We start from the raw sequence: 16489 nt of genomic DNA on the forward strand, positions 1-16489 counted from the left end.
AGCTTATGTATGTTTCACAGTTTGCCTACAAGCCGTTAAACTTCAGACCCTTCCTATGTTTGTGTAGTTACTGCTTCCTGACTTTGACCTCCCTTGACAGCAGTATGGATGAGCATTTAACCACACTATTAAAAGCCAACAGATCTAAATCAAAGTTAGTTCTGTACCTAATAAGTCACTACAACTGTAATGTAACCTGGCTAGTTTTAAGAATGTTGCTGCCAAAACTACAACAATAAGACCCAGATTGTAAGAAAAAGAGATTACTATATAATGCTGTGGATGAAGCTGTCTATTAAATATAAAGAAGCCAGCTCAGGACCAAAACTGCATGAAATTGCATTCACATTTTAAAAGACTATATGGTTGAAACAACAAGCTCTTCCCCAAATAACTAAATTCATCATGTAGACAATGTATTTGACCACCCGTGTCTCTTCTATATCTGTAAAATGATGTCTCCAGTGATAAATGACTTAATGTTAGAAATCACACAGCAAATACAAAGCAACATGGCTTCGTATGACCTCCCACCTCTGTGAGGCTGCTGACAGAAAGCTGTAAACTCACACGGACTGGAGTTTCAGTTCTGTCAAAGTTTCTCAGATAATAAAACTTTAAAATTTCACTGGCTGCGTTAAACCCACGTTAATGCTACTTCTGTTCATAAACTCTTTAGCTCCAGCCAGCTTTCAGAGCAGTTCTACCTGAAAAAAAAAAAATCCAACTAAAGCTCCATTTTTCTTTTCTAGGAAGTAATAAAACAGGTGAGGCTGAACAGCGCACTCCTTTCTGTGAGGAGATACTCTTAACTCTTTCACTAAACTTTAAAATTTACATTTAACAATTCTATGTGTCTTTGAATAAGCAATATTGGCTGTCTGAGTATAAAGAGTGCTTTTCAAAAACTGACCAGTGTTTGTGTAGCAGCTGGTGGTGATTTCCCACTGAGAAGCGCGTCCAGAATCAAAGCCACGACAGCCATCTGGTGATATTTGACTGGAACAGTAAAAACTGATTAGACGGAGGTACTGCTTGCTCTCTGGTCATCTCATGCTGTGTTAAGGCCTCAGAACAGAACCCACATACAAAGCCTGATTTACTTCCTAACGTCAGTAGGAATGAGGCTGCTTTGCAGAGAGGTGGGGGTACAATCTTTAACAGCCGACAGTCCAGAGAGGTAACACAGGTCAAAGTTCAAAAAGCTGAATGATTGATGTGCTTCAAAATGCAGAGACATGACTACTTATGAATGATCTGTCATCTCCACCGAGGCCGATTTAACTTTTTTATAAATCTGACTGCAGTGAGACACACGCCGCAACTACAAATACCTCGAAGCTCACATTGTCAAAAGCCTGAATCAAGCAACATCTAAAAACAGTCATAGGATCACAAGACATTCTTTGTTATATCCTGCACAGGTGGCAAAGCTAGTCTCAAGAAGACCCTGTCCTTGTCCCAGCACAGGATAAGAAGCACTTGGATCAGAAGAAGCACTAAGCCATGCAAAACACAAACCTGGAACAGAAAATAAAAGCATCTGTAATCTACAATACAAAAACAAAACAACAAAACGTCAGATAGGAGCTGAAACAAGTTTTTTCTGAAGCTCAGCTAGCGTCTCCTGACACCTGATTGTCCATGTGAGTGTCTCCACAATGATGAGGATTGAGTGGATACACGACTCCTGGGATAGTTTGGATTATTTGAAGTGGTGATGTTTGAGGTATTCATCAACAGTCAGTGTGTTAATTACGGTAGATGGTGTTGGTATTCCCCCAGTTTGGGGAAGCAGCAGGAGTACGAGTGCAGGAAATGAGACAAAAAAGTAAGTTAAAGTACATTTTGCTGCTGATCTCGTCCACAGCAGTACATTGCTTAGCTTCCTATACCAGTACTTCTGCTGCTTCTCCAAACTAGGGGCTTGCCGACAGCTATCTAATGTAGCTAATAAACTGACTATGAACAAGAACCTCATGCGAGCCCACCATAAATAATCCAAACTACGTCTTTAAGGCAGGAAATCAGTTTTCCTGCTTCACTCCTGATGGCTGAAGGGCTTTATCTACAAATATGGGGATACAGCTGACCTTAAGACAATCACTCCACTTGAAGGCCAAGTTTGAAAAAGGATAAAAATCAGATCTTTCTGCAGAGAAAGATGTTGAAAAGCACTGCTCTGTCAAGACATTGTACAAAGTGATGAGCAGACACCTGAGAACAATCGTGCATTATTCACAACAGGAAACAGCCAGTGTGGACAACACTGAGCGTGTTGAAGCGCAGCAAGAGGGGGGAAAAACCCTCAAGAAAGGCTTGGGTTTGTGTTCCTGCCTGCACAACTGACCTTATTCATAAAGAAAGCCATTTTGAACACTAAGCTTGACAAAGTACCCGCAAGATTGGCATAGATATGCATTGAACTGGCCTTCTGTTAACAAACAGGTGAGGATTTTAGATAAAAAATTAGCCAGCTGTCTCAGGAAGAAGAGCCACAACAGCTGCGTGAATTCAGCAGGGACATCAGCTGTGTAGCATTCAAGCTAATTAGCTACCACCTCGACTCTGGTAGCGATCAATAATGGACCAAATGTATGAAAATTCGACCAATATCCTTGCAGATTCATGAGATCCAGCTGTTTTACATTTCACTGGAGAATCAGTGGCATTGATACCATGTCTATCTGGCTACACAACATTAGCGGCAGACCTGCACCAGACTTCCACACAGAGATCCAAAATGGCTGCCATGTGAATAAGGTTATAAGGTTTTACACAAAATGAGGTCACAATGGTACACTGTTATATGCCCTGAAGAAACAACATATACCTTTAAAGCTTTTCTGATTAAAAATAGAGAATATTCATATTTTCTTTTTTTTTTTTATAGAATTCTAAATATATAGATTTTTTTTCCTGCAGTGAGAGGATTGTTAAAGATTTAAATGATAAAACACAATAAAGAGAATAACAATAATGATAATAATGACAATGAAAAGATAAAATAAAATAAAAAAAAATCTCTCCCCTAGAGGATAAAACATCGCTGTCAATCAGTAGCTGTATTTGTGTGTGTAAACAGAGCATTACCCTTCCTAGTTATTACCTTCTCTTTTGTTCTCCGATAATCTGTACATTTATGCAGAAATAAATAATTCACAGGTTGTGCATACATATTTGTTTAGCATATACTGGCTCTCAGTTGGGATTTTCTTTTTCCGAGATCATTTTTGGCTATGAAGAACAAAAGAGGTGAGTTTGTGAGAGAAAACCTGAGATAGTGTACTTCAAGTGATGTGAGTTTCAGTTTGTATATTTCTGTACAGTTTATGGTTCTTCTGTTTTTGGCATAGATTATGTAGAAAATGAGGTTGATTTTTGGCTTTACTTAGCGTGGTAAAATAATAAAGGGGAAAGGCTGGGGGTTTGTTAAGACAAAGAGTTGCTGGAGGTTGAAGTTGAGGTAGGTGTGTTCTGCTGCTGCTGCTGCTGCTGCTGCTGCTGTGGAGCAATACGACCGCTGACCGTCTTGTTGGAGACGGATGATCCAGACGCACCAGACAAAGCCGACCCTGCTGCTGCCTGAGCAAAAAGAACGCCTGGACAGAAACACATACAAGACATCAAAAAATTTAGGTTAAAACACAAAATATGCCTGCTCACTTTCATCTCAATTTAAAATAAAACTAATGGAATAGTTAAACATTTTAAGAAGTGCACTATTTGCTTTCTTTCTTAGGGTTAGATGAAAAGATCATGTCTTTGTATAGTATGGCGCTAACAGCCAGGAGTTTAGACTAGCTGACCACAAAGGCTAGAAGCAGGGGGAAACAGCTAGCTTGGTTCTGTCCAAATTTTAATTAATATGTAAAGCAACTATTAAACATTCTGAGAAATATGCTTATTTGCTCTTGATGGTACCAAACGCAACAACCCTCCTGTGACAACAAGGCTCTGGAAGGTTAGTGCACCTGGCTGCTGTTCGCCAAGAAATAGTTACTTCACATAGCTCCTCCTAAAACCACAAACTATTTTTTTGACACATTCTGGGTTATTGTTAGGGTTTCAGTACAGATCAAACATACAAGATAAAAAACATTAGTGATGCTTGAGTTGTTTTTTTGACCAGGCCAGCTGTTACCCGCAGTTCCCTAAACAAAAACATCAGAGTGTTGTGCTCTTCGTCTCACTCAGAATGATATTAGGACAGTATCGAATGCCATTTTTTTAAATTCGAAACTTCTCTTTAGATTTTTGAATGTTTTGTCATCATATTTCATGATATCGGCACACTAAAAAATACATTAAAAATCCTTGAACAAAATCCTCAGTAAGAAATAAGTTGGGATGAAACACTTTTACTATTTTTTGCGACCACGAATGACAGCAAAACAGAGTAAAGAACTCTCAGCACTTTTTTTTAGCTTCTCTTTCGTTTATTTTCAGTCTCTGTTATGGTGGTCTCCGTCTGACATATCATGAGGTAGCCTAATATTTATCTGTACATGTGTGTAAATACCAGATTTAAACACAGTTGAAGACATGCAAATAGACGAAACACAAAAGTGCAGCACTTTTTAATTTAGATTTCAAATGTCTACATTATGAACGAAGCTTCAGACCTTTTGGTACAGCCCTTAAAGACATGAAACATGACAGGAAGTGATCAGCTGGACTTCCTGCACCACATTACAGCGATAACTCACCAGTGTATACCACTCCATTGAGCTCCACCGACATGCTGATGCTGCTTGTGCCGTTGGTGGTGAGGTTCAGGGCCGAGTCCTGCCTGCTTTCTGTGAGACAGACAACCAGAAAGTAGAGCCATATTAATCAAACCCATTGACTTACACTGTACTTTTATTCAGTATAACAACGGCAACATGTCTTTGTAACACTGTTCCTCTAACTTACCTACCCAATAGGCAAAACAAACTTGTATTGATGTGATGCAAATGTCTTTTCTGTCATGCACCATGTATGATTTTATCTTAGTCCAGAACATTTTATCTTACTAAGCTAAGAACACAGCATTCCCTCTCGGCGGCACAAGGAACTTCCAATAACATCAAATTCAACATTTCTCTGAAGTCACCTGTATTATCAGTACTGAGAAACAGCTTGTTCTATCAGATGAACAGTCAGCCTGCTATACCATCAAAGAAGGGAATCCCCGCACAGACAAACACACACATGTTCTGTATGCATGCATGCATCTGCTTGTATAAGCTAAAAACAGGTCAACATATAGGCCTGCAGCTTCCTCACTGTTGGTGTTGTGGTTTGTGGTGAGATGACAAGAATGTCATGAGATACTAACTGCCTGGAAGAGTCAGACAGTGTGAGATCCAGCTCATGTCAATTCTGGGCAAAAACAATCAACAATCAAATATAAATTCTACAATGATATCCACAGAAGATGTGATGTGGTAATATAAACATCTAGTGATGACTCTTTTTACAAGATTCTTCTAAGAATCTTGAAAGACTCAAGCTTCATTCTCAGAAACTGAGCAGATACTGGTAACATTTTCTGGTCTGATCTAGCAGGTAGATCTCTCTGATAGAACACATTCTGGGCTGATTGATTATTGTAATTCTAAATACATGAATATGGATTTTCAAATGCCTGTGGACTGCAGCCTCTTCTATTATCCACGTTACCTTAAGGCAATGTCATTCATCCCCAGGTATTAGATTTTTTTTATGTGGATGATATGCATTTATTGATGTCTGTTGAACAAAATAACCCTCCTTCTATCTGCTGCAGCCTGTCACTCTGATGGAAATAGATGGCTATTAAATTTAACAGAGGTAAAATTTATAGTTTTGATTATTTGAAATAGGGTTATATAAATTTTCTGTATATTAACTACAGTAAATGACAGTAAACATACCCCTTCTTTGGAGAAGCAGCATGAGTACCAGTATCAGAATCAAAAAATATTTCACATACCTAAAAGAAGGACCATCTGAAAACATAAATGTCAGTTTAAGTGTACCATTATTTAATATTTTCACAACTTTACCTTGCCATCAGCAAGGTTTTGTTGATGGGAAAATGCTATACTAAAAGTCAAATACTGCTCTTTCCAAACCAACCAGACTCCTTGCAAAATCAGTAACACTTTCTTGCAGAACATCGGAGTTGCTGGTCTACCGCTGCCTTGATCGGTTAGTTTGATTGTGTCTTTGTGTGACTTTGTTGTGTTAAAAGGTCAGTTTGGATTCACCAAAGTTACACAATAACACAAAGAAACTAACAGTTTGAGGCAGCGGTAGACCAGCAACTTCTGTGTTCTGCGATGTGAAATGACTGCTTTTGCAAAAGAAGTCTGGTCAAGCGAGAAAGAGCCATATCTGGTGGATTCCTGTTGCAAAAGGTTGTCTGACAGCAAGGTAAAACTGTGAAAATATTCTAAATATAGTGTATAATTAAACAGATTTTTGTAAACGGGTCTTTTTTTAAGGTGACTAAGATATGTTTTGCTGCTGACCCTGTCAACAGCAGTTCATTGCTTAGCTTCCTTGTTGGGGCTCCTCTTTGCTTCTCCAACCAGGGGGTGTGTCGACCACCTTCTGCTGGAGGTAATCCACTGACTATGGATGAATGGAAGTACCTCATACAACCCCACTTCAAATAACCCAAACTATCCCTTTAATTGTCCGACCCAAGATGAGATCTACTTTTATCAAGACGGGACAGTTTTGTTTCCACAGTAGTCAGAGATAATATATATAACTTGACATCCATGCGGTGGCAAAATCAACCTTCAAAATCACATCCAACCAGTTGTTTTGTTGTACTCGGATTATCTGAATGCATGAGAAACTCCACCGTGTGTTCAGTACCTTGGTTACTGATGCGGATGTTCATGGGTAACTGAGCAGTCATGGCCAGCAGGTTGTGTTGCAGCGCTCTCTGCAGCAGTCGGTGATGTTCCTCGGCCGGCAGCGCCATCTTCTTCTCTGGTGGCTCGCCGGCCTCCAGTTTGTCCCTCAGTTGCTCCAGAGCCGCCACCTGAGCTGCCATCGCCGCCTGAGCTGCTGCCGCCTGCACAGCAGCCACTGACTGACCTGCCAAGGCCCCCACTGGCAAACGAGCCATACCGATCCCCGGCAGCGGCTGGCCTCCCTCCTCTTCTGACCAGACACCACAGAGAAGGAGAGATGGGGGAATTTAAGTCAATAAAAATCAGATGCAAACTAAATGCAATGAGTTTTCTAGGTGAGATATAAATGACATTCCTCCCTGAACATACTGACAGGAAAAACTAGATTACAATTTTATGAAGCTCATGACATTGTTACAGTTGTGTGTTAAGCAATGTAAAAATAAAAAAATCTAGTGCCAGTTATGAAATGTCGTGATAAATCTGATTTTAATCACTGACTCCAGCAGTTAATCCCCTGTGGTGTGAGTGCAGCATTAACACACAAATCTCACCTTTCTTGATCTTCTGGATGGGGGCCAGCGAGGCCCCATTGGTCGCCACGGGCAGGCCCACACTGGGTGTGGGCAGCTTCGGCGACGACAGCATGGTAGGTGTCCCATTGGGTGAGTAGGTGAACAGGGAGCTGCCAAAGCTCTGTCGTCGGCCCTCCCGCCGATTACTGTCGATGGCTGCCTGGAGCTCATTGGGGTTGCTCAGACCCCTCTTGTCACATTCATACGGGTACAGATACTTCATGTATCTGTAAGAAACAAAGTGTGTTTTCATATTTATATATGACTGAAAATGTCCATTAGTGCCACTTAAATATATACAGTGCTTTAAAAAGGAGTATTCCACATATTTTACATATCAAGATCAGTTTCCTCATCATGAGGAGTATCACTGTCTCCTGTGGCTCTGGAGGAGTTTTGTCAAATCTGAGAAAAACCCTAATTATATCATAGTGGTGTCATCAGGATTGTCTTGGGCTTAAAGACACCACATTATAACAAAAATCCTGCGTAACAAAACTTGGGGCATGGGGTTTAGCCTAGTTCAGACTGCCAGCACGAATCCATTATTTGGCATATCTAGATTATATCCAGATTGATTATATAAAGTCTAGACAGCAAAAAACATACCACATGAAATGCACTTTTTTTTCTATCCAAGCCACATTTGTAGGTGCTTTAAGATGCAACTGTTTCACTTGCAACGTGACACACAACAACAATGTCAAATCCAGAGAGACAGAAATGCATCAGAGCATTTAAGAGGAACCATGACACCAGCAGAGCAGTATGGAGGACAGCCGCTGAAATAAACTGTATCCTGGCTTCTATACACCAACTTGACAGCACAATTCTTTGAAGGGTGCCACCAACATATGTAATTTCTAATGCCTACGCCATCACCACAGAAACCCATGCAGATAGGCTGGTGACGTCTGGACACACAAATCCAATCTGATCACTTGCAAATAACAGAGCAGTCAGTCTGTCTTAAAGATCTGATTTGAGAAGCAAATCTGATTTGCCTGCAGTCTGAACAAAGCCTTTGACAGACATGGTCATTTACCATGCAAAAACACGAGGGATGCTATCAAGATGCATTGTGGGAAGCATATGATCTATTGCCTTTGGAGTTTCACGCATGCTACAAGCTAAACGTCAGGATATCTCAGTATCTGCTGATTTGATTTTGACCTTTTATTTAGTAATTTCTCTCTCACAAGTCTCCAAACTTTCCAGAAGTGCTAATACTGAATACTGAAGTGCCCTTGTAAACACCTCACAAGAGTTCCAGTTCTTACTCATACAAGATATCAAGTGATGAACAATATCTTGAAACGGTAGAAGGGGAAAACTGTAAATGCAGGTTTCTACCTCATAAGAAGGATCAGTTAGTGATGCAGTTATTTTGCAGTGTGCTGCCATCTGAACCAACTACAGGAAATGGCTTCAAACACAGAGGGTTAATTGGTAAAACGAAATGGTTGTTGACATCTGATAGCCAGCAGCTCCACATGCTTGACATGCTGACCAGAACAGAAGGATTATGGTTATGGAGAGTTGTTGCTTCCTTAAGTTATAGAAACTCAAACAGCTTGTGCTATTGATCTGTATTCTGGTAGGATGGCAGCAAATGAAAACCGTCTTTCAAGTTTTGTTTACAGGTACCTGTGGCTTCCCACTAACAGTGTGAATATCCTTTCAGCTACAGTTCAGACCGAAGAAAGACTACAGGAGGTGTGATTGCACCCGTGTGTGTGTGTATATGTGTGTGTATGCACTGACTGTGTGCGGAGGGTGAAGGCTGCACTGGTGATTGAGGTAGGCAGGTTGAGTCCCTTGGTGATCTCCCTCCACAGCTTCTTGTTGATGACCTCGACCAGGCCGCCCTTCTCTGTCACCAGCCTGTAGAGCATGTACAGATCCAGCACCTGCTTGGCCATGATGGGAATACGATTCACCGGAGTTCCTGGAATAACACAGACACACACACACACACACAGAGGTAAGAGGTCAACACAGTCATCCAAGATAGCAAACTATCTCTGGGTAATAAGGCAAGAGAATCTTTTGTTTTTCTTTAACTTTGACAACATACACATGGCAAGGAGCAGACCAGCGTGAGCTTTTTTAAAAAAAATTATTTCTTGGGCTTTTGCCTTTATTTTGAGAGGGACAGCTTAAGATATGACAGGAAAGGGGGTAGAGAGAGAGAGAGAGGGGATGACACACAGCAAATGGGCTGCAGGCGGGAGTCAAACCAGCAGCCGTTGCAGAGGACTAACAGCCTCAGTAAATGCACACTCTACGAGCTGAGCTATAGGCTCTTTTGGATTTTGAAAAGTCTGACCTGCCAATTCAGATTATTTTTCCAATTTGTAACTTATCTTTACTAGTAAATTAAATTGCATGTTCATTAACAACTTTAACATTCTCTCCAAAAGTGTTTGAGTTTACTGCCTTGTCCACCTTTCTTCCTTTCTTGTGCCCTCTCCAGCTTTTCCGTTCTTCTTTCCTTTTCCCTTCTCTTCCTTTTCAATTTCTTGCCCTCTCTACTCATGTCCTAACTTTTATGTCTCCTTCTCTTCATTTCCTAACTCTTCTCTTTACCCTCTTTTTGAGTCTATCGCTCCTCTTAACACTGATAACATGCTAGCATGTGTGCGGCTGTAACCAGCGCTGTTGAATATAGTTAAGATGTTACTGTCATGTTGGTGTGCTGATGAAGTAAACCATCATGTGCCAGTTTTATTTAAATTTGACCTCAACAGAATCAGATTTTAATGACACAGACCAGCTGGTCATCACCGGTGGTGGCCAATCAAGCTGAAAATCATCCAAGTGATCAGTGCATTTTGAGCAATTTTTGCATTTCATTTTCACTGGAAAAAAATAAAAATAAACACGATGATGTATTTTTTGCTGCATCTGGAGAATGTGATTTGTAGGTCGTGTCATATCTGCTTCATATATGTTGTGGCACATTTTAACTTTATGGAAAAATTGCAGCACATGTGATTTGGATATTGCATTTGGCCATATTGAAATTTTGCTACTATTTTGATTAATTAATCCGCCCTACCTTGGACACAACCCAAACAAGTGTGAGAAATCCAAAAACATTTGGAGAAAGAAGCATGGTGTACTGGAGATGATGGTGATGATCTTTTGATTTTTAGAGTGTTAAAATGTGTCTCACAAAATAAACAAACCATTTTTTTTATTTGTATTTGTAGTATGTGTCTGGTTGATCTTAGTCAACTTAACCAGGCAGTTTTGTTGTCTTCAAACTAGAGGTGACATGAGTGTATGTTAATGACAAACTAAGTATGAGAAAAAATGTCTTGGGACCGGACCGAATCAATACCTACAATTTTGAATTAATCTGTGACAAATAGCCTTTTCCCAGCATGGAAAATCAAAGTCTTCATTAATCTTTTTCTGAAATTATGTTCATTTAAACACAGAGTGATTACATACACAACCCTAAGTCCACGTTTGACATAAAATATGATCAATCCTCTATTTCCACTTAGTGGCGAGACGCTTCAGTTTTCTGTATGACCTGCAGATGGCACTCTCAGATTCTTAGAGCAGACCGGGCAGATCCACCCACTGCCTCTAGCTCTGACACAGTAAACATTTAGTACTGGTTCTTCAGTTGTGAGCACATGTCTGTTGTGCACGTCAAACGTTGGCCCGCTGTTATGAGTCAACTTGTCAAATTAACAATGCTGCTGGTATTTATGTGGGAGGAAACATCTGAAATCAGCCGTTGGGCATTTGTGCACCCAGCACACGCAAATACAATATTACACAATTCACTAAGTATGATAATGATCTGTCTGGATGAGGAGACACTGGATTTTTTTTTTTTTTTTGGCTCCGTTTGCAGTTCTGATATTGTGTGTGTGTGACTGGTGTAAAGACCCTGCGTGGTGGCTGAGTCAGTGTTTGTGTATGTGAGAGTTTGTGTGTCTATGTGTGTGTGTGTGTATGTGTGTGTGTGTGTGTGTGTGTGTGTGTGTGTGTGTGTGTGTGTGTGTGTGTGTGTGTGTGTGTTAGAAGTGTTGGCAGGCAATAGTGTGGACAAGCAGCAGGAGGGGAAGGTAAACCAATCCATTCCCAGGCACTGATACGATGTGTCCCTTCTAGTTATAGCCTGGGAACGACGAGGGGCTGCGATGCCATAAAGCAATCATCTCCGAAATGAATAAAGACCCCACCCATGTGAGTGAAAGATGAGTAGAGGGTGGTGTGTCAAATGTCAGAGGGAGATGGGGGGGAGGAGATCATCTCTCTCTATATCCAACTATTAAGGAGTCTCTGTAACACTGGCTGCAGATAAAGCACGCAAATACAATACAGCAAGATAAGATAATGAATGGATGGGCGTTTTAGTTAAATGAGTGAGACAGAGTTTCTGTATGTCTCAACATATACAATTCAAGACTTTTAAAGACATTTTAAAGCCATTATGAAAGCAATTTAAGATCTATTTCATGTCCATACTGGCAAAAAGGTACATGTACACATTGTTTTAGTGGTAATTGGTTCAATGTTGGTTTTGTTTTATAGTTGTTACAGTGTGATCAATACAATTTTACCCAAAAACACATTTAAACATAAGACTGAAGTTCATGCATCTTATAAGTAACACTGACATCATCTTTCACTCAATTTTTAAGACCTAACAATGTAATATTTAAGACATTTCAAGGGGTAAAATTCAGATAATTGGATTTTGGACTTCTGAGGAATTCAAGGACCAGCACAAAGCCTGATGAGAACAAACACACACACACGCACAGTTACATACCTCTTTTTTGCATGAAACTGAAGAGGTCGTCCAGAAACTCTTTTCTCTTTGGGTCTCTATCCAGTTCATACAGCTGTGGAGAGGAACAGGAGAGAGACAGATGTTTATCTATTTATTCGTTTATTTAAATGATTTTCCTGGGGTCCACACCAATATGTAACACATTGCATGATGAAAATTATAGCATCACATAAAATTACATCAATATATATTTATACATTAAAGGCAGTCATCACTGTACATACATTTCCGTAAAACACTTATATTTATATATAATCATTTATACATATATATATAAATGATTAAAATTATTTTATTTATTCTTTTAATTCTATTATTATACAACTTACATGAAGCAATGCACGAACACTGACAAGTAGCACAGTTATAGCTTCTACTAAACAATTAACTGATTAATAGTAACCTATTAAATTAATTATCAACTACTATTTTGATTATTTACTCCTTGATGACAGTAAATTGAATATCTTTGGGTTGTGGACAAAACAAGACATTTAAGAACGTCATCCTAGCCTTTATGAAATACTGATTGACATTTTCACCACTCTGACATTTAATAGACCAAACAACCAATTGCTTAACCAATAAAATAATAAACAATTAATTCTAATTGTTGCAGTAAAATTCACTGTTGAATAGAAATGTTTGTTTGCATGAATTTATATCTGACAACAAATGTTTAAAATCTGACATAAAAAAAGCAATCTGAATCTGTGATGATGCATCAAACAGCTGACAGGAAACACCTTCAATGCTCCTGGTGTCACTATGGCAACCAGTGCCATAACATGGGAGACCAAGCTGACCACACTGTGTAAACAAAAACATGAAATCTGCTCACGTCTAAATGACAACATGGACATTCATCCTTAAAGATCTGTCATGAGAAACCAACCCCTCTGATCATAAGAGGAAACAAACTTAAAGAGATGCTGTGGACCAGCAGTGCGGCCTGATGAGAACCTGATGTGGGTCCAGCTGCTAGCGGGGCCCCGGGCTCTGGAAAGTTCGGTGAAAGTTAGCAGTAAAAGTGGGGCGCCCACTCGGGGGGAGTACAGTGAGGCCATTGAGCCTGTGGTTGTTTTTCCAGCCTAGTTTGCCAGTGTGATAGTGAAATATCTTGTTTCTATTTATGTCACATATACTTCATGCTTGCGTACGCTATTTCATAGGTGAGTGAGCAGCGCGGCAGCTTCAGTATCTCACGCTTCAAAGTTTTATCTACCAGCTGAGATCAAGTATAAAAGTCTTGACAACTACACATCACACAGTGAGGTCAGAGAGTTTCATAATAATCTCTTACTGAAAATGACAGGTTGTGAAACACAGTGTACAGCTGAACATCTTCAAACACAGGCGGGGTATCATTACTACACAGAGAGAACAGCTCTCAGTGAGCAGCAAAACAACAACTAACCATGAGGTAAATGATTGTTCAACAGAAAACTAATCAGCAGCTGCAATTAATACAAACATTCTATGGTCACAGCTTCTAAACTGTGAGGATTTTCTTCTTTATTATGACAATAAATTGACGTTCTTTGGGTTTTGGACTGCTGGTTAGAAAAAACAAGCTACTAAGGAGACTGAAATGGCCATTTTTCACTATTTTCTGATATGATATAGACCAGGGGTGCTACGATTCATCAGTCTGAATAATTGTATAAATTCAATTATCAACGATCCATAGCATCAGAGAAAACATCCATCCACATCCACATCTTTAAGATACCCCTTTATTTTGAAATTACCGTAGCACATCTATCAGTCACCATTTCTGTCCATCTCCCTCCGAAACATTCAAACAGTGCTAGTGCCAGGTAGGATAATGGCAAGCAGCCAAGAAGAGATGGGAATATTCACTCCCCGCTCATGCATAAATCAGAAGTGCGGAAACATAAACAATACCGTTATGAGATAAAATACTCAGGAAACAAGACAGACATGGCTGGGCATCCAGTCTGCTAACTTGTTGCTACAGCAATATTAGCTGCTCTGTTTTATCAGTGTTAGGCAGAAAAAAAGGGCAGGTAGGCTGAAATTCAACACTTTTCTGTTGGAATATGCAGTGACTTAAACCAGCAGTCAGTAAGAGAAAGTACAAATAATATGTGTAAAAATGGGTGGCAGCTTCTTCTGTAACTAAAAATGTTAAATGGGTATATGGTATTGTCTCATATTGATCACACAGCCCTGAATCATATTAAATCAAAATGGTATCATGGCAGACTTTGTGATTTGTGATGCAAATATTGTGTCGTTGACCGACAAATCAATATAATATCGTACTGTGATGAAACTTGTGATTTACACCCGTATTATAAACCAAATAACAGTCCTATGTTCAAATGAACAACACAGGGGAACTGTTAACATGTGCAGCTCAGCATACAAAGCATTATCGATTCGTCTGCTGATTATTTCCTTGATTAATCAATTAGTCTATGAAATATCTAAAAGAAAAAAAAAAGTGACTTCTTAAAATAACTTGTTCTGTTAACAGTCAACAGTCCAAAACCCAAACATATCTCGTTTACAATTATATAAAAACACAGAAAAGCAGCAAATCCCCACACTGGAGAAACTAGAGAGTATTTGACATTTTTTTGCATAAAAGGACTAAAATCAATAAGCAAATATCAAAATAGTTGCCGATCAATTGTCTGTCAATCACTTAATTGATTGATCAGCTTCTTGTTTCTGCTATATTCTTTATTTAGGAATTTTCAATATAATCCTGTAACATATATTGGCTGCATCACTGATAAAATCAGCATTGATTGAGTGTGTGCTACAACTCAAACATGGAGTCTAATCGAACAAACTGTGTGCTCGTTTGACATTTGACCAAAATTTGCATACTGGGATTAATTCTGACTTACTGTCTAACCTCTAAGCTACTCTGCCACCACATCAATACATCCTCCACCAAACTGCAGTCAGTAACTAAAAGATGTCAGTGTTCGCCAGAGAAAGTGAAAATAAAAAGCTCGTCCAGCCAAAGTCTGGTATGATGGTGACCGTAGTGGCCTCTAACCAGTAACAGACTGTCCCTCATTGTGGCATTCAGTCCTCATTAGTGACACCAAGCTGCCATCAGATCTTATTATGTCGTGGGTAGGGGGGAACAGATGGGTGGGGCCTAAAGAGGGTGGATGGGGCAGTGGGGGATGTTAGCTAATGTACAGCCCTGCTGGAGGCAAGGGGGAGTTTTAATTACAGGATGCATGCATTTCGTGAAGTGCCGCACCATAAATCTTGGAAATTACCCCCCCTTCCCAACTCCCATCCCCCCACGATGCTTTATTTGCTCTCTCTTTCTCTCTCTATCCTGATCACACAAACAAATATTTCCCTGGTGGCGCAGTGGGAGAGCTGTCACATGGAAACAACGGGGCTCAGTCCCTCCAGTGCTCCAGATGTGGTAAGATGGCTGCTCACTGAAGCGCACAAATACATTTTGAAGTATTCCCTGAAGAAAAGAATCCAATGGTAGATGTGATGGTTGGTGCTTATCACCAAAAATCACCTTGGATTATTTCTAAACTTAATCATAGTTTTATGAAAAATCAGGTCAAAGCTACACTGTATCTAAAACTTCAGTGGGAAAGGGAGTTGAACATCACCCTTTCAGAAGAAAATTGGAAAATTCCACTTTTAATTATACCAAACATAAAATGCAAACAACCTTTAAGGCAACAAACATACTGGGGGCAATGTGGCCATACAGATGCAAATCATGCACACATCTTCTGAAGTTGTCCAAAAATAAAGCCATTTTGAGATAGACTAAAATCAGTACTGAATGAGGTATGAGGATATATAATCTCCAACAAGTACTCCATTTTATACCTGGGAAAGATTACTGAAGTAGTGTTCAAGGAAGACAATTACTTGGTCAAAATTCTCCTTACAGCTGGCAGGAAGGCTATTTCAAAGAAACTGACTTGAAAGTGACCCATCCAGACAGGGACAGTGGTTAGATATAGTACAGGAAATATTTGTGAAAAAATATGAAAATTGATACATTTTAGACACAGAATCATTGATATATTATTGACAATAATGTAAATTATTGTATAAAAGCATTAATAATGATAATAATACAGTAAAGTTGCAAACAGTAACCCCCGCTCTTTCCAGTTGTATGTTTGAATGTTCAGTGTAAGCGTTGCTAAACAAACCATCTAAAGTCAGAT

At 39.6% G+C, this 16489-nt stretch overlaps 1 protein-coding gene across 2 annotated transcripts in view; it reads right to left on the minus strand.

Moving 5' to 3' along the window:
* arid3a (AT-rich interactive domain 3A) overlaps nt 1–16489 on the minus strand; it is a 65518-nt gene continuing 49029 nt past the window's right edge. Inside the window, exons 4-9 of one of the 2 annotated variants that reach the window (XM_084723171.1) lie at nt 12270–12342; nt 9236–9419; nt 7451–7698; nt 6856–7146; nt 4710–4799; nt 1–3602 (exon numbers count right to left, since the gene is read on the minus strand). In XM_084723171.1, coding sequence (XP_084579297.1) covers nt 3433–3602; nt 4710–4799; nt 6856–7146; nt 7451–7698; nt 9236–9419; nt 12270–12342 — 1056 coding nt within the window. In that variant the 3' untranslated portion in view covers nt 1–3432. The remainder of the gene's footprint in view (nt 3603–4709; nt 4800–6855; nt 7147–7450; nt 7699–9235; nt 9420–12269; nt 12343–16489) is intronic. The other variant, XM_084723172.1, reaches the window with a different exon arrangement.

The sequence above is a fragment of the Lutjanus erythropterus genome, chromosome 7 (assembly GCF_056507025.1).
Source record: "Lutjanus erythropterus isolate fLutEry1 chromosome 7, fLutEry1.hap2, whole genome shotgun sequence".
Taxonomy (NCBI): Eukaryota; Metazoa; Chordata; class Actinopteri; order Lutjaniformes; family Lutjanidae; genus Lutjanus; species Lutjanus erythropterus.